Source organism: Serinus canaria, chromosome 11 (assembly GCF_022539315.1).
Source record: "Serinus canaria isolate serCan28SL12 chromosome 11, serCan2020, whole genome shotgun sequence".
Lineage (NCBI taxonomy): Eukaryota > Metazoa > Chordata > Aves > Passeriformes > Fringillidae > Serinus > Serinus canaria.
In genome coordinates this window covers 3,916,712-3,935,034 of record NC_066325.1, presented here as the reverse complement: position 1 = coordinate 3,935,034, position 18,323 = coordinate 3,916,712, and the positions used below count along the sequence as shown (strand labels likewise).

Below are 18,323 nucleotides of genomic sequence, written 5' to 3'. Positions count from 1 at the left end.
AGAGTGTCACAGCATTTTAGCTAATTCTATTTAAAATGCCAGCAGAAGAGGGGATAATGTCTTCCTTAGTTTGGCTTAGTTTAACCTACCCACTTCTATTCACCAATGACTCAATTCAGGATGTTATAACCACCTAAAAACCCTTAAAATAGTAGAAATATTTAGACTGGTTGTACCCTGAAAATCAAAATACTACAAAGTACAAACCCAGGATTCCCCCCAGCTACTCAAAATAATTTTAAAAGCTCAACTAAAATATTCCAGAAAGAATAGGTTGAATAAAACATTTTAAGATGTGAAATATGCACATTGCTGTCTCTGTGAAATTGAGATACCTTACTAACCGCAGAGAAACAAATGAGAACAGATACCAAAGAGCTGATATAGATGTAAATTGACACAGCCCCAAAAGTCACTGCATAGAAAGCTCATTACACCTTCTGACCCTGTCTCACCTGGAAAGTGGCTACACTAGGGAAGGTTTGGGGATGCACTTGATCTGCGTTCTCTTCAATAATAAAATAGAGTTATTGGTAGTCCCTATATTATACTATATGATATTCATCTATCCATGGAAACTCCAAGATTACCATGAAATTAACTATTATCCATAATTTTGTCTAGATTTTTCTTTACTCAACCTCAGTAGCCAGCTAGTAAGACAATAATGCACTTGGTTGTTCAGAGGGAGTTGAACTTTAGTGATAAACACTTAAGGTATTTATACCTGCTCACTGCCATACATGCATTTATGAACAGATCATTCTTTCCTAAGAATAATTCTGAGGATAATTCATCCCTGATGGATACAGATGGCTCATACAAGTGCAAGGCTGATTCACTGACTAGAGGTAACACCCTGAGCTCCAGAATAAACTAATGCATGGTAACAAGCAAAGCTTTAGGGCAGCAGAACACAGAACAGAGCAGCAGCAGCTGTGACACTGAAAAATATGATCATTCTAACGCTGACATTAAATTAAAATATCTGTGGCAATATTGTTATTCCATATGTGTGCATAGACCTCCACATAAACTAGGACCTCATGATTTGCTGTACAGTCCACACTTTCCTTTTTGGTTCTTGTTTTTTAAAAATTGTCAGAGCATAAACAACTTGATTCATCAGACTGGAGATAGAACATGACCTATAGGTGTAGCAACCTTTAGGAATGCACAGGAACATATTGCAAAGAGCTGCTTTGTTAAAAAAATCTTCAGCTGACAGAGGCGAGGAGTGGTGACTAATGATACAAAAGAAAGGATGTGAACATGCTTGGGGGGTTTTTGACAAATGGAATATGCATAATTTTGTTGGAAATAGCAGGTTAGCTAACTAGGAAATCATGTCCTTACAGATGAGTACATTTAAAGCACAAATCCATGGATACTTTTGGAATCACAATGCACCTCAGTCTGAAATTCCATAGAAGAGCCTGAATGACTGAGGACCTTCCCATGTCAAACATTTACACATTGAGAGAAAAAAAACCAAATCTTGCCTTACCCGGCCAACTAGGATTGGTTCAGGTCCAGAAAATTCTTCCAATACAAACATTTGATTCCAAACCCAGCCTCTCTTGGAACGGTGCAAAACTCTTTGTTCTTCATTTAGCCTCTTTAGTCCTGTACTGGATCCACTTGGTAGTACTTGAGATTGATTCATTGGGGCCATATAAATGGAAGGAAGGACAGTAATCCATAATATTATTAATGGAGTCCATGTATCCATAAGCATTTCCGTGAGTCTTTCTGGCATTGTACCACACGCTACACAAATCACCACAGAAATGAAATTATTATTATTTTGCTTTCCTCCAGACTGTAGCAATCCAATTCATCACGCAGTACAGAACATTTACTTACAGCTCCTCCGTGTGTTTACAGCACAGTCAACGTAAAAATAGCTTAGATGAGAAAAACATGATCCATTGAGTTTTCCAGTCATTAAAGATTCCTGGTGGGGGAAAGAAGAAAAGAAAGTTCAAATCAGTGACTAAAGAGCTTAGGAAAGCATTCTGAAACATCTTATTTACTTTTACATCATAAATAAGCCATGTTAGGCTTTAAATTTGCAGTTCATAATGTTATTGCATAGTTAAATTGATTCTGTGTATTCTTTCATTGCCTGAAACACGGAGAGAAGACCCAGATAAATGATCACACACACTTAGGAAAATATTCAGGCCTAAGAATTGGATGGGGTTTGCAGCAACCTGGGCTGGTGGAAGGTGTCCCTGCCCATGGCAGGGAGGTGGAAATGGAGGCTCTTGAAGGTCCCTCCCAACCCAGACTGTTCTGGGATCTTGCAGTTCAGCTGAAGATCTGAAGAAGCTGTCAACTTTCTCACTACCCTGCACTGTTGATGTGGTCAATGACAGACACGTATTCTGTCATATAACCAAATTAAAATCGTGATCTTGCATCCTTATGCTCCTTTCCTCCACAAGAAAAAAAAAACAACAAACTTCTCCTGAGTGTACAAAGCTCCAGCAGCCCACAGTCAGTTTAACCATCACCTCTCTGCAACAGCACCACTGCCCAGAAAACCCCTCACAGCCCAGCAGAAACAGCACTGCTAAATCCTCTGTGAAATCCATGATTCCCAAACCAAACCACTACCAGGACCTAAGGAAACTCATTTATGCACTTCTACACTACAGGTCTCAGTATCTCCTTCACTTTCAGAGAAAGCACAGAGTCATGTTTCATTTCAAAGACATTTTCCTAGATGGACACTTGGGAGCATTTTGTCTTTCTTCCCTTGCCCACCCTTTGATCTACTAAAAGGTCACACCACATTTCATCTCAGAGTAAATATTCCTTGAAATGGAAAGGCAAGTTAACATAGCAGAGCTGATGCCAGAGGGATGGGCAAACCCAGAAATGCAGCCATGGATCACATGGAAAACTAGATGGCATGTGGCTCATAGAGAAGGGCTGCATTACAGGGTTATGGAGTTACCTGGAAAGGGTCTTCATCCATTTTCTTTGATTCACATCCAAACAATCTCAGGAGAAACCACTATATACAAGAGAGTAGCAATGCCTGTTCTTAATCCACTGTGATTTAGGCTGGTTTTCTTCTACTTTAAGATTAATTCCTAGTATTGCATGTTTATGAAAATCCTGAGAATTTAGATAGGGTTTGGTTGCTTTTTTTTGGTTTTTTTTGGGGGGTGGAGAGGTGGTTTGTTGTTCTTTGCTAAAGGTTCATACATACTTATGGCATAAAACTGTTGCAATCTTACTGCAGGGGTACCATACTGTCATCTCCTTATCACAAAAAGTTCCGCACCTTCTTGGTGCTTCTCATGGGCAGCTCCTCAGAGCACTGACCCTTTCCTCTTCACAAAGCAGCCAACTGACTCCACCTCCTTCTCAACCACCCACCCCACTCTTTTACAGCACTCTTCTTCTCCTTGCTCACAGCTGTGGCCATTAAAGTCAGGCCTGCTCCTAATCTTTGATAATTGGCCCAGCTGCAACTCCTTAGGGGTAAGATTACTTTCCACACTATCTTTATTTTCTTATATTCTATCCCCCTGCATAAAACATGCAGAACACCTTTTACACGACCAGTAAAAGTCAGCTGTTCTTTTAAAAGCAAACAATGTAGAAAGTATTCTTTTTTAAACTTCAGTAATTGCCAAAGCAACTGTGAAATCTGTTGCACGAAAACCTGAAAGTGTAAGAAACTTGTCTTGTTAGAAGGGGAGAGGAGCTGCTACCAAAATGAAACTGAATCTCTCAAGCAGCATGGAAGAACGGTGAGCTAATAGTGCAGTGCTTTGACAATGCATCCAGAATGAGGGAATATCCATTACAGGAGAACCTGGAGCTTCATAGGCCTCACTGCCAACTGGGGTGGAAATAAAGGAATCAGAGAATACAGCAAGCTCTTGAGAGCAAGTTTTGGGGAAAATGTGAGAGAAGTGGGAGGCTTTAAATGTCTTGACATTCTCTTAATCCCAGAAAAGGAAGAGGAACAAACAGTCTAATGATGAGATGCATCAGTCACCCTCTGAAAAGCCTCTGCAGTCCAGGGAATTAAATGGAGTTTGCTGCTGCTGCTTTCTGGCACATGTTAAACAGAGATTTCCAGGGGATGTTAGGGGGTAGAAAGTATTGAAAGAGAGAAACAGCCAAATTTCAGTCAAAGTGATTGGTTTTGCTCAGATGGGATCCTCTTTATATCTGACTGGATGAGTGGGTGCCTGTGCCTGCCAGGAGACAGATTTTTCTGGTTTCTTCAATGGAGCAAGAATCAAAACACAGGAGAAACAGAACCACTGTAAAACAGAGCAAGAGACAGCATCTTCAACCAACACCCAGGATTAAATTCAAAATGGGGGGCAGAAACTGAAAACACAACTTAAGGGTCCTTTTTAAGGCTTAAACAGAGCAAGATGTTCTCTTTTTAGAGTGACTGTTTCTGGGTGAAAAACCACTTGGTATATAAACCTCAAAAACCCCTCAGAGAAAAGGACTCAAGTGGGCATGACTGACTTCCTTACACTTCCAGCACAAGTTGATATAGTTCTTTTTATCAACAGGACCTTTCATATTCAAGAAGCTTTTTGAAAACAATTCCTAATTAATCCCCACAGCCTGCCTTCCAAAAGAAATGAAATAAATGAGATAAAACAATGTGACACTCCCAGAACCATTTTTGGTGGAAGAAAGAACAGGATATTTGGTTTTCACACAGCCACTCTCCATCCTTAGAAAGCATTAAGTTCATTTCAGTGCATCCCTCCTCGGTTCCTCCCCCAGACTTCCTGCTTGTTACTCTTCATTTACTCCAATCAAATTTAGGTCCTATCCACTCACACTAATACAGAAAATTCCCTGTGACTGGGCTGTCCTCACGGTAGCTGTGTGTTCAGCAGTACCTTAAGGCAAACGAGTCCAGAGCACATCAGAAATATTAGCAAAGCACACACCATGGCACTAAACCCCTGAGTGACACAGCCCCGTGAGGAGCACAGTTACACAAGCTCAGAGCACACAAGGCTGGGAGATTCTGAGCACTGGCAGCAAGGTTGGGCAGTGCAGGGCAAAGGAAAAGCCCCCAATGGGACTTTGGCACGCCCCAGTCCTGCAGAGGGATGTGATCAGTGTGGAACTATTGTGCTGGATAAAGTTCTCCACTGTGACACTCACATTCTCTGAACAGAGACAGACAGAATTCTCTCTCCAAGGGTTTTTCCTGGGGAAGCTCAGAGAGAAGAAGAGAAAAGAATTCTTGTCTCTACTTGCTGCTCCTGTTGTTTTTGCACATGTGGAATGTGTTAGGAAGATTGTTTTTAAGTCAGTTGGATTCTGCTGAGGATCATTTTGTTTCCTTGGCCAAATGGGTCAAAGCTGTGTCCTGGCTGTCTCAGACAGCCACAGATTTTTTCTTTAGTATTCTTTGTAGTATGGTATCTCATTATAGTATAGTTATAATACAGTATTAATGTAATATAGTATAGTTTTTAATAAAGCAAATGTTCAGCATTCTGAATCATGGAGTCAGATGCCAATCATTCCCTGAGTCAGGGGATCCTGAATTCTATACTCCACTGCTCCACCTGGACTGCAGGAGCCATGTAAGTGTTATTTGAGAAACAGACCCTCATTCAGGCTCTGTCAGTGAATCAGGGCACACACTGTATGCAATGCATGGAGGTGGGATTGTCCCCAGATTTCTTTACCAAATTTGAAAATTACTTTTCTGCCCAATTCCTGGGAGCAGAACACCATCTGTGTGGCTGGGAGCTGATGGGAGGCATTCTAAATATGTGGCCCAGCAATTTACACATTGGCTAATAGGAAAACTGAGAAGTGCCAAGCAGTTAAATTGTAATCCTCTGGATCAGATGTGTAGGAGGGGATCACGGGGCTCTTGAACCAGGCTATGATAAAATATTAAAAGCCATATGTAAAAGCAGACTTGGAAATCAAGGAAGACCAGAAGGTGAGGCACAGTAGCACTTTCCCTTCTTATGTTATGCCATGGTCTAAAGCAGTGAGTATGGAATGACAGCACAATTATTCCAGAGAAGCCAGAATGACATTTTTCTAAGCAACAAAAAGAAGAGAAGCACGTGGCCCTTCAGGAGTGTATTTCACAGAATCATAGAATGGGTTAGGTTGGGTTGGGAGGGACTTTAAAGCCCACCCAGTGCCACCCATGCCATGGCAGGGACACCTCCCACTGTCCCAGGTCACTCCCAGCCCCAGTGTCCAACCTGGACATCCTTGGGCACTGCCAGGGATCCAGGGGCAGCCCCAGCTGCTCTGGGCACCCTGTGCCAGGGCCTGCCCATCCTGCCAGGGAACAATTCCTCATTGCCCAGATCCCACCCAGCCCTGCCCTCTGGCACTGGGAGCCATTCCCTGGCTCCTGGCCCTCCAGCCCTTGGCAATTGTCTCTCTCCATCTTTCCTGCAGCTCCTTCAGGCCCTGCAGGGCCACCCTGAGCTCAGCCAAAGCTTCTCCTGTGCAGTGAGCAGTGCCAGCTGTGCCAGCCTTTCCTCCCAGCAGAGCTGCTCCATCCCTCTGCTCACCCTGGTGCCTCCTCTGGGCTCTCTGAGCAGCCCCAGGTCCCTCCTGTGCTGGTCCCAAAGCTGGAGGCAGTTCTTCACCTTCATCAAGATTTTGCTTGTGTTGATAAAAGTGTAATTTTTGGTTTTAATCTCCACGTGTTCAGATGGCCTTGGGCTGTTGCCTTAAACAAAACTTCAGTGATGTTCTGAGTGGTTTCCATGCACACTGTTGGGTATATACAACTCCAGATCAACTCTAAGCCAGCAAAGCTGTTTACAAAACAGCTTTAGTTCTCCATTCATGCCTGAGAGGGGAAAGTGATATTTAAAATATAAAGAATGTCTTTAATGTAGGAAATAGATGAAAGAAAATGCTCCACTATGTCACGGAGCAGAGATTCAAACTGCCTTATGTCCTCAAAAACCTAAAACTGTATTCATAAATGTTGTTCTCCATGCACAGGCTATAGGGAAGTACAGATAAAGCTGAGTGGTTTGTTTTCCTCTCTGTGTGCTAATGGAGTTTTAGAAAAATATTATACTGTTCACAGGAACTTGCATGTTGGAACTCTACTCATAAAACTCAGCCATGGAATGGGTAAGTCTTGTACAAGTACAATCCAAAGTGATTACCAAGAGGTTTATAAGCTAACAGGAGGGCATAACCAGCACACAGCTACAGAAATCACTGTCATACCCACTGGGACCTCTTCTGGAGCTCAGATCTATGCAGGTCCCAGCTGGGAGTTCATCCCTTGCACAGAGAGAAAGCCAGGTGTGGCAGTGGACACTTACAGAGACAGAAAGCTCATTTTGGGCATGAGTGGAGGAAAGGGCTCCTTTAATAAACAGAGTTTCTTTCACTACAATCATATTAAAATCATCTTGTAGCATTAAAAGGTGACCACTGGAATGCAGTAATTTGTTAAAAAGATTAATAAAGTTAATAAAAGTAGTGGAAGGTATAAACTTCCCATTGAAAAAGAAGCAAAGTAAGATCATAAAAAGCTGCAACAAAATATTTTTTTTTCATTTTCAAAGAATATTCATCTGGTTAAATAAACCACTTCACTACAATGCCAGTGCATTGATTTACACCATGATCTCAGTTTAAAAGATTTTAGAGCCACCCTGGTGTTTCTCCACACAACAGACATGGAGGGTTGTCTTCAGAACTGCAGCAAAGTTTTTTTCATTATTTCATTTGCAGTGATGCTATGCAGCATCTCAGCCCTTTGACCTCACTATTTCATTGTGATGGATTTTATGAGTTACTAAATAACTGTTATTAAGGTAAAATAAAACCCTTGGGCACTGCTTTCTTTAAATGAGTTACACAAGAGATACCAAAAGAAAACCTGATGATTTTTGCCCAAAAGGGTTTTTCTGGTAGAATTTTCAGAATCCACTATATTTTGTACATTTAATATCTAGTTTCTCTCTTAGATACTAATTTAATATATGCAAATTCTCATTACAATACAAGCAACCTCAAATAAATGATGAGATGCCTTCATTTAATGACCACCTAGAGGGTGCCAGCCTGTGCTATTTCTTACCCTTCTTTTTGTCCCCACAGGTGTGGAACATCTGTTGATTTTATCTTTTTTTTTTTTTCTACACACTGTTCTTGTTTTTTAAACTTTTTAGGTTTGTTCTCACCTCTCTAGGAATTGGCTACACTACAACTTTTGCTTCCTTGTCCCCTTTCTCAAGGATTCAGAGAAGGTTCTTTCCCACCAAAAGCAGCAAAATTATGCAAAGCCTTCCCACGGTGGGCAGAGGGATTATCTTTGCCTCACTCATCCCTGCCTGGCAGCACTATCTGAAATGAAAGGCCTTAATGCTCCACTCCCACTTATAGGAGTTCTTCTTACTCTTCTTCAGAGAATTCCAGAGTGGGTTGGGTTGGAAGGGACCTTTAAACCCATCCAGCCATGGCAAGGACACCTCCCACTGTCCCAGGTCACTCCCAGCCCCAGTGTCCAGCCTGGCCTTGGGCACTGCCAGGGATCCAGGGGCAGCCCCAGCTGCTCTGGGCACCCTGTGCCAGGGCCTGCCCACCCTGCCAGGGGACAATTTCTCATTCCCAAGATCTCCCCCAGCCCTGCCCTCTGGCACTGGGAGCTATTCCCTGGCTCCTGGCCCTCCAGCCCTTGGCAATTGTCTCTCTCCATCTTTCCTGCAGCTCCTTCAGGCCCTGCAGGCCACCCTGAGCTCAGCCAAAGCTTCTCCTGTGCAGTGAGCAGTGCCAGCTGTGCCAGCCTTTCCTCCCAGCAGAGCTGCTCCATCCCTCTCATTTACAAGAGAACTGTAGTTTTAATTTGCCCTTAAAGCAGAACAAACTAAAATTCCATCAGAAAAGATCTATCAAAACACCATATCCAACAAATAAGGGTGTCATCCTTGCCTGTGTAACTTAGCTCCACACTCCCCCTGTTTCCAGTATATATCTATTAAATTGTACCTGAACCTGATTTAAATCACCTTGGATAAGGCAGCAGGCTCATGTTTTCCTCTGCAAAGCAATAAATGCTTCTTGCCATAAATAATAACACTTATTCCTCAGAGAGTTATTGGTTTGTGTAAAGATTACTCACTTACTCACAAAACAGTCAAATTAAGAGGCAGTTCTCCACCCAAGTTCTCCACCCAGCAGGAAGGTGAAGGGGGATTGAGGCTGTGATCAGCCACACTGCCATGGCAGTGGCTCAGATCCTGCTCTCAGTGCCCACTGCAAAGTGCCTCTTGCCTGCCCTGGCTGGGCTCTCCTGCCTCTCTCTGCCAGCAGAACTGTGTGCAGGCACTCCCTAACCCAGTTCTGTCAAAATGATCTTGTTAACTTAAACGCCTTTAATAGTAAGGTGTTTTTAAAACCAAATCATTCTGACAGAGCTGGGCTAGGCCATTGCTCATGCTATAATTCCACCAAGAGCAATTTTCATTTAAGAGGCTCCTACCCCCCCTTCAGCCCCCACAACATGCAAGCTACACATTCCCAATAATTGGTCTCCATTCCCATTCCTTCTCCACTGTCTCTGCAGTTGTGCTATTTGCAACCAGCACTGTGAGACAGGCCAGTGAAACGTGGGTTAACAAACACAATTTGCAACAAAATCTTGCTCCAAAAAGTCTTTTCCCTCAAGACTCTAACATTGCACAACTAAAGAACCCATCAACTACAGGACAACAACAGGAAGTTTTGAGAACAACTGTGCTGACAAAAAGCATATGAAGTTTCACTGTGTACTTCAGAGAGCAGAGAAATAGTTGAATCAACAAAACTGAGTAGAGGAAAACTTCTGGAGAAGAGGAGAAACGGGCAATTAGGGACAGAAAACTACTTAAATAAATGTCTGGTGGACTCCTGCAATCCAGTCGTGGTAACCTGCCCTGGTTTTATTGGTGCTGGCAGGTTTTAGGGACAGAGACCTCTCCCCCAGATGTGGTGGTGTGAGAGCAGGCTCCATCAGGAGGGAACTGCTGTGGGCCAGCACAGCCCAGTGCCCTGAACACAGCACAGAGCCTGCAGCCACACTCCAGCCAGGCATGGCCCAGGCACTGCTGCAAAGCAGAATTACCCCAGGTAGCTGCAGCAGATTTCACTAACAGTGATTTTAAGGGACTGTTATGTCACCTGGAGTTAGCTGTAACACAGAAATGCATTAAAGCATTCTCCACACATCCTTTCCCTCTGCCACACACCTGAAATTGCACGGGGAGGGAAATGAGCGGGGAAATGTTACAGGAAATCTTTGGCGCTGTCAGAGCTCCCTGCCAACCCCAGAGCAAATCCACTGTCCCAGTTCATTTTGATGTACTACTCCTGGCAATTTGCTTATGGCTGCCTGGGAAATCAAAAGCAGATTCCTAAAGCATTATTTATTTCTGCAGCAATGGCAACAGGCACCACCTTTCTCCTGCTTTTGTCTTAGGTGTTCTGCCCTACCCACACAGAGTAATTCAGTGAGCAAAGATATGTCACTTTATCTTTTTAAGCTTAGTCATGCTCTGTTACTCTTTAAAGACTTCTGCACAGTTCTGCAGGTTATAAAGTGAGTTCCTGAGCTTGTGTCAAATGCTAAAGGACTGGGTTAGGCACAGTGTTAGCCTCTGCATCAGATGCAGCTGAGGGAATCCATGCACTGGGAAAATATGGACATGCAGTTGAGAAATGCAACAGCTTCTTCAACATTTGGAGCTCTAATAATTTCTGAAGGATTCATTAATCTATGTACAAGATTAGCATTACCAAAAGCAGGTTACTTCAGTTTTAGGGGTCTGTTTCACAGGAAGGCAGAAGGAAGGTTTAGAAAAGCTTTACTGAGATAAATTCCTCTGCCTTCTTTCCCCTTACTTTAGTGCTTAAACTGTGAAACATCATAACCTGGTGTTCTGGAGTGGAGAAATGCTGGTTTAGGGTATAGGTTCTTGTCATATCTTCACTGAAGCTTTGGGATAGAGAGAAAATGACAACATCCATCTCACTGAATTATATCTCAATATTATAATAATAAATTATTTGTTATTATGTGTGCTTAAACATGGTACTTTATCATATCTACAAAGTCTGTTTTATGCGAGTAGCTATATGGGTTTTTTAATAATTTTTTACAAATATTTACTATCAGATAACTCTTTCTTAAAAAAACCCAAACAACATAAGAGCATCTTGACCCAGTGATTTGTTTTTTGTACAACTTCTCTTGGTATCAATAGAATTTCTTATTTTTGCTACTCTTCAATAGTAAAATCAATATGGGACAACTTTAAAGCTGTCAAGACTCAGACTTTTTGTACATAAAGCTGTCAGTCTTTCCAGAAGCAGCCACTACTTTATAGAACCAGAATGCTTTTAAAGAAACCCACCAAGGGTGTCATCAGAACCTTCAAACTATTTTTATTCTTTATTATTCCTTGCTCTGTGCAGTGCTCTGGACTTCCAGTGTGCTACACATGCTCAGGTACAGGACAGAGACAGCAAATGCTGCAAAGTTTGCAGCTGAAGGTGAAATTTGTTCCCTAATGAAATAAGTATTTAAAATATTTTAAGGTCATTTTGGTTATGGTTGGTTGGGTGGGTTTTTTGTTTGATTGGGTTGGGTTGGTTTTTTTTTTGGTGTGGATTTATTTTTCCATGACAGCTGATACTAAAGCCATAGGTATAAAAATGGCAATACAGCTGTTTCAGCTCTACAGAGGAACAAAAGGAAACTGCAACCTTCCCTAATTTGTTTTTGGGTCTCTGGGAGGCCGACACTCCACTGATGTGTGTCAGAGCATGATCTCATGATGCAGGTTCAAAACGGAGATGGGAGACAGACAAGGCTTCCAGAGCCATCCAAAAACCTAAACAGAAGAAAAGCAGTTGCACCAGCACTGTTTTCATGCTATAGCAAGAAGAAGGAGACATCTGAAGTGATTTTTATTCTCTCCAAGGCAGTGATTAAGCAGGTTTCCCATGGCCGAGGCAGAAGTGCTCTGCACCCCTGGCCCGGGGCTGGCAGAGCCTCCACCCTCCTGGGAAGGTGAATTGCAGAATTCCATCATTGAGCTCCTCTGGCACTGCCACCAGACAAGGGGAAAAGGCAATTTGTGCTCAACGAGAAGAGCTCGTAAAAAGGCAAACAGATTGGCCTGCGACTGAGAATGAGGTGTTACCCTGCTCTGCCTGGGGCATTGTTTATCGGGAGACTTTCAGCAGCTGGGATGTGCTTATCCTGCACTTCCTGAAAAAAAATCTTTAAATATTAATGAGGGACATAAATATCTTGCTTTCTGAGCTTCTTTTTTAGCCTTTTTTTTAAATACATAAATATGTACAACAGAACTTTCATATCCTTGTTTAACGAATATTGTGTATTCTCTGCAGAGTTTCTTTATTTTTAAACATAATATGATACTTAAGGAAAAAACCACATGTTTTTACTGACATTAAGCATTAAACTAAGATTATAAATTATGACTGGACACCATGACTTAGTGAAAGCTACATAAACTCTCCAGCCATACGCATGAGCGTGTGCGTGCATTAAAAAAATCTTTAAAGAGGAAAATTCTGAACATCGCTGGACTTTTCTGACTCTATGCAGTATGGCTTCAAGAAACCTCAAATCTCTGCTGAGATATGTGAAATGAGAAGTGAAGGTTTCTAATTTTTCATCATTGAATTTGATGGCACTTCTACCATCAATTTAGATGAGTTGTTTGGAAATAATTGGGAATCTCCAATGTTAAACTTATTTCTTCTGGAATTGCCAAGGTGAGATTTTGTGGGGTTTTCCCCCCCATTCATTTGTTTTCATCTAACTTTGGGAAACACACATAAATAAAGGTCAGAGACCAAAACACAGGACACAATCTAAACTTCGGTGACATTAAGTCTTGATACTCTGTTACTTAAAGGGCAATCCTAGCTGTTACATTTAATCCATAAGAGAGATTCACATCTGAAGTGTTGCAAAATTCAATTAGAGAATTGCACTTCCTCTTGAGTGCATGCACTCCATTTGCTGCAGTTTTTAGGGCTTTGAAATAATATATATGTATAAAATATATAATCTTTATATTTTTATAAAATATAAAATATGTGCATATGATTCTGATCATCAGCGACTGCAAAGGAAATGGGAGATGCAAACGAGGCTGAGCATTGCTTCCCTGGAAAAAGCCACTTTGGGTGAATGTACACGAAAGCTGAAACTGTGAACTGGGGACTGCCAAGACTGTTTTCATAATGTTTTGAACTTCCATATCTGCTGCAAAGACACACTGAGAAACGCCTCCGTGAGCTTGTCTGGGGCTTGGGCACACAGGATACAGGAGACACTCCCCATGGGAGCTTCCCCTCCTCAGATCTGGGACTGGGAGACATTGCTGATCTCAAATCTGAGCCAGGGTGCTCATCATTCTCAATTTCAAATGATTTCCACAAGACACATCACGATCAACACCTTGGCAAATCAATTCTGGAGAGCTATCACTGCAACCAACCCATGGATAAAGGCTGCTCTCATGGCTAAGGTAGGTGGAAATCAGATTTTATAGCATCTGACTCCAAGTAAAAGACTAAATGTGGGTAACTGAACTGGTTCACAGGTTGTTTTTTTCTTTTCAGCTTGTACTTACTACTCCAGCTACCATCAGTTCCCAATGTATTTTGGGAACAAAATTTTATTAATGCAGTTGAAATGCCACTGAGTTGATGTTATTTACGTGGTTGATAAAATGAGAAACAAGCTGGACAGCTTCTAGAACAAAGGAGAGGAAAATAAATGTGTGTACATATATAGACACACATTTGTAATCTCAAATTGGACTTTATTTTGTTCTCTGTCTGTCTACTGCTCAAATAGTTATGTCCAAAAAGCTCTGAAGTAAACCACCTTTTCTATGGCAACAACACTAAGAAAAATGTTGAGTTTCCATGAGCTAATCTAATTCTATTGATGTGATCTTATGGTAGCAATGATGCTTAAAATGCTCCAAGCTCAAATTGCTGTAGCATTTGCCTCCCACTGAAAGAATTTAGGTTTTTATTATTTTATACTCATAGATTAAAAACTCTTATGATACCCCTTTAGTGTATGCTACAAGCATACAATTGTATTAATAGTAGGTCAGGCTTTAATAATATTGAGATGGAAAGAGAATATTGCTGAGATATGGGGTATCTGATAGGAGTGGGGGATTTATAAAAATACCTGCATGAGCAGTTGTTTTCTGTCACAAAACATGCACAATCATCACTTGGAAATAGACAGCTCTGAGAAATTACAGGGCACGTTCACATCCCTTCTTGTCCATAATCTTAGAAATCAGTATTTCTCCCTCTTTAACATCCTTCAGGTTTTGGAAATCAAATCATTTGTGTGCACCAAGAGTCAGGTGGGAGGGCTCCAGGGCCCTATTTTCAACAAACGTCCAAAAAAGTCCCAGCTAAAGTCTGGGGGAATGGTCTTCCTAAGCCAAGATTTAAAAAGATGAAATCTGCAACTCCATGAGAGGAAATAGAAAGAGAATTCAAGAAGAGCTTCAGGGGCTAACAGACCTAAATTTATGTCCATGGCTGACTGTGAGTTCTCACTTGAAATGGTTCTACATCCTTAAGAAGGGAGAAGGATATTTTTTTCACAGAAGACAATGACTCATATGTTAAGAGTGGTGCAAATAAAGTGCCCAGGGATGGATTAAATAGATTTGATAAAGGTGCAATGTGATTGGAAAAAACCCAAAGATCACAAATGACAAAAATTCAAAAGATAACAAATTTCACCAAAAAAAGTGAATGTAAATCTGAATGTGGGACTACTTCCCCCTTTACAACTCTTTTTTCGACCTCAGCAGCAGGAGCTGAAGGGAATGACTAAACATTGAAAAAGCGCTCAGGGACTTCATCTGAGGAGGATTCTACCTCACCTTGCAGAGATTAGAACTTGGTTTATTTTTAAGGAAAGGCATAAAAGGAGCAGCTGTCATATACAGCCATACTTATTAAAAACAGCTGCATTTGATAAGCAGGTGCATGGAGTGCTATTGATTTTTTAATATTGAAGAAAATGTCCAAAGTTAGTTTCTTGGCTAGCAGCCTACCCACTTAACAAATTGCTCACCTGGATAATTTAGGAACCAACTTACATGAAATGCTTCAATCTCCAAGGGCACTGAAGGCCCTCAGCTTACAACTAAGCATGGAAATCAAAGTCCTCCACAGCCAGGATGCAAGTTTGGAAAAAGAAGGGAGTTAATAAATAGCTTATGAGGAAGCTACCAGAAAGCTGTGCTCATTCTGTAAGCAGTGAGGTGGAACAATAAGGCTGAAAAGATGAAAATATCATGTAATAATCACTTCCCTTCCTAGGGTTCCTCTGTCACAACCATCCCTACTATTAGGCTGGGAGGTAATGCCACAGAGAGCTTTTGGGTTCTGATGGTATCAGATTTTATGGGTGTGAAATCTGCTAATTCCGCTGGTATGCCAAATACTAACTTCCTCCAGAAGAGTCATCATCTTAAGACAGGTAAAATGTACATGAGAGTAATTTCTCACTCTTCTGAATGTATTTATAATTTAGTTATATATACTGAGAAGCCTATTGTGAAGTCTCTACTTGTTCACAGCAGTCTAGTATTGAACATGGAGGGGAAATATCACTCATACAAGAGCACTGCATATTTCTCCTTATCCTTGTTACAGAGAAACTCTTGAAGAATTTCCAAAAGAGGATGAGTGCAGCTAAGAGGATTCTTTATCTATAGCTTTGGTAGTTATCAGCTCTATTCTTTAACTGAAACTGAAGTGAGCAGCTGTTAGCTTCCCTGCCATTAGGAGCTAACACGTTACATTTGGAACAATAAACAGTTGTCGCTATTTGAGTTCTCGCCACCAGCACCTCCCAAAAAACACCTGTCCTCTGGCGAGACCCAGCGCCACGGCGGGCGAGCCGTCTCTGCGCTGGAGTTGGCTGTTCCGAGGTGTCAGCCTTTATAAAAGTTGCATGAGCGTTTCCTCCCCTCTCGGAGAGAAGAGACAGACTCGTTTGCGTGGAACAGAGAGTGTTTGTGCCTGTGTGAAAGGGAGGAGAGCCAGGGTACAGTTTGATACCTGTTGGCAATGCCAGCGGCTCTGTGTAGCGCCGTTAAACGCCAAGTTGGATTGATTCCACTCTATTTAGTCTGCTGCTAAACGCAAACTGTTTGAATCGAGACAAATTCAAGACACGACTGAACGGCGGCGAACCGCAGAGGAATTCCTGCCTGTGTTAAGTAGTGTCACCTTCATGGCGGTAGGCAGAGCCTAAATAAGGGTTTGAATTAATCTCTTTGCTATTACCCAGCCAGAAGCTGCCACAGGCTCCTGTGCTGGAGCCTGGCGGTGCCTCCAGGCGAGCCCGGCGCTGGTGCTGCCGAGCAGGGATGCTGCCTGCCGGCTCGGGCTCCGCCTGGGATGCTGCTGCCCAGCAGAGCCCGGAGCCAAGCAGAATAGAAGGATGTGCTCCTCCTCTGCCTTCCTCAAAGAGAAGACGAAGCGTTTGGTGGCACAGCAGCTCCGGGGGGCTGCAGGCTCCTGCGTTCTTGCTCCGGGAGCCTTGGCAGCGAACGAGCGGCCGGGGCTAAGGGGCTTTCTCCCTCTCCCAAGTTTCAGCTGGGTGCATCCTGTGTTTAGTCAGCCAAAGGATGGGAAGGAAAACAACTTGTGGGACAAGGATGACTCCTGGCTAGTTATGGCTACAGATTCATTGCCATAGTAGCTTTCAAGAGCAGTGTTTCTGCGATGCTTTCCTCTCTCAAAGTAGGAAAGGAAGCTCCGAAGCCATTCCTATTTATTTACTTACTTAGGGGGTGCAAAGCTTTGTGGCGAGGGAAGGTGATAATAAATCGGGGGGATTTCCCCCCCTCAAGGTTCTTCCAGCCTCCTCCTCCCTCATTTACATATCTGGCTGGTGGGTGATTTTTATTCTCAGCACGAAAACTGCAATCTATTTCAATGCATGAATGCAGCCCTGCATCTATTCAACACAGTGAAATAGCCCAGAGACTTATTGTACTAAATAAGAAAACAAGGAGAAGAAACGGGCTCGCCAGCCTTAGAAGCAACCCTCTGTGATCCAAAGTCCTCCCGATTCTTTACAGAAGGGTTGTAGAACGGAAGGAAAAAATAATCCTCCCCCCCAAAAACCACCAAAAAGCGGGAAGACAAATGCAATTACCACCGCTTCTTCTCCCGAGAGAATAATAATGATAATAAAAAATTACTGACAAACATCCCACGACATTTGCATTATAGGCAATTTGAAAACATCCGACTTAATGAGGGATCCTAGCTCAGTCTAATACCGCACCTACGGACGAGGAAGGCGCTCGCCCAGCGCACCTTGCACACACACAGAGCCCAAGTCAGGCAAAAACCCGCGGAGCGAGAGCCCTCTGCCAGCCAGCCACAAATTGTCTGAATAAAATGAATACTCACTCTTTCAAGGAGCAAGGGAGCCGCTCGCCCACAGCCACTTTACGCACGGATTGAAAGGGTGAGGTAAAAAACCATCAGCCAGTCCCCGGGAACAGGCAGGGTGCTCCAGATTTTCTTCTCATGCTTTCCGAGGCTGCCGATGCTGGCGGAGCCGCTGGTTGCTGGGCTTCCCGGGTCTCTGTGCCTGCATGCTGGAGTGCAGTTATTAATTTCTCCCTTCGCACGAGGCAGCGGCAGCCGCACGTCTCCAGGAAAGCAGGGATATTCCAAATAAATCCGCTAATTCCGGGGCTGAGCGCGCTACCGTGCCCGCCTGCCTGCCAAACGTAACTGTGAAGCGATGTGGAAAAGTGAGCCGGGAGCCTCCCCTGACAGCTCTTATTGGGCTGATCTCGGAGGCAGGTCTAGCGCTGGGAAATTCGTGTAAGCACTTTGGGGTGGTGGTTTTCCCCCTCCCTCCGCTGCCCGCCTTCCCCCCGGCAGGCACACAACTTTTCCAGGGGCGGCGGCGCCGCTCGCTCCCCGCGCTCCTGCCGGGCGCCCGGGCTGCCAACTCCGCGCCGGGGCATCTCCTCCGGCCGCCCGGGAGAGACGGAGGGAGCGAGGGAGGGACCGAGGGAGGGGTGTGGGCAGGGAGGGAGGGATGAGGGCGAGCGGGGGTAGGCACCGGGCGGACCCGGGGTGGGGGGGGGCCGGGCACAGAGCGGGGCCACCGGGGACGTGCCCGGAGCGCCGGCGAGAAGGAGCCCCCCCCCCCGCCTTTCCCTGCCCCGTCCTTTGGGGTGATGCCCGCCGGGAGAGGGATGCGGGCTGGATGCGGC

General features: G+C 43.5%; 1 protein-coding gene across 1 annotated transcript in view; it reads right to left on the bottom strand.

Annotated features, from left to right (window-relative positions):
• CDH8 (cadherin 8) overlaps positions 1–18,035 on the bottom strand; it is a 159,315-nt gene extending 141,280 nt beyond the window's left edge. The window contains exons 1-2 of the mRNA XM_050979066.1: positions 17,503–18,035; positions 1,508–1,957 (exon numbers count right to left, since the gene is read on the bottom strand). Coding sequence (XP_050835023.1) covers positions 1,508–1,759 — 252 coding nt within the window. The 5' untranslated portion in view covers positions 1,760–1,957; positions 17,503–18,035. The remainder of the gene's footprint in view (positions 1–1,507; positions 1,958–17,502) is intronic.
• Positions 18,036–18,323: the final 288 nt, after the last annotated feature.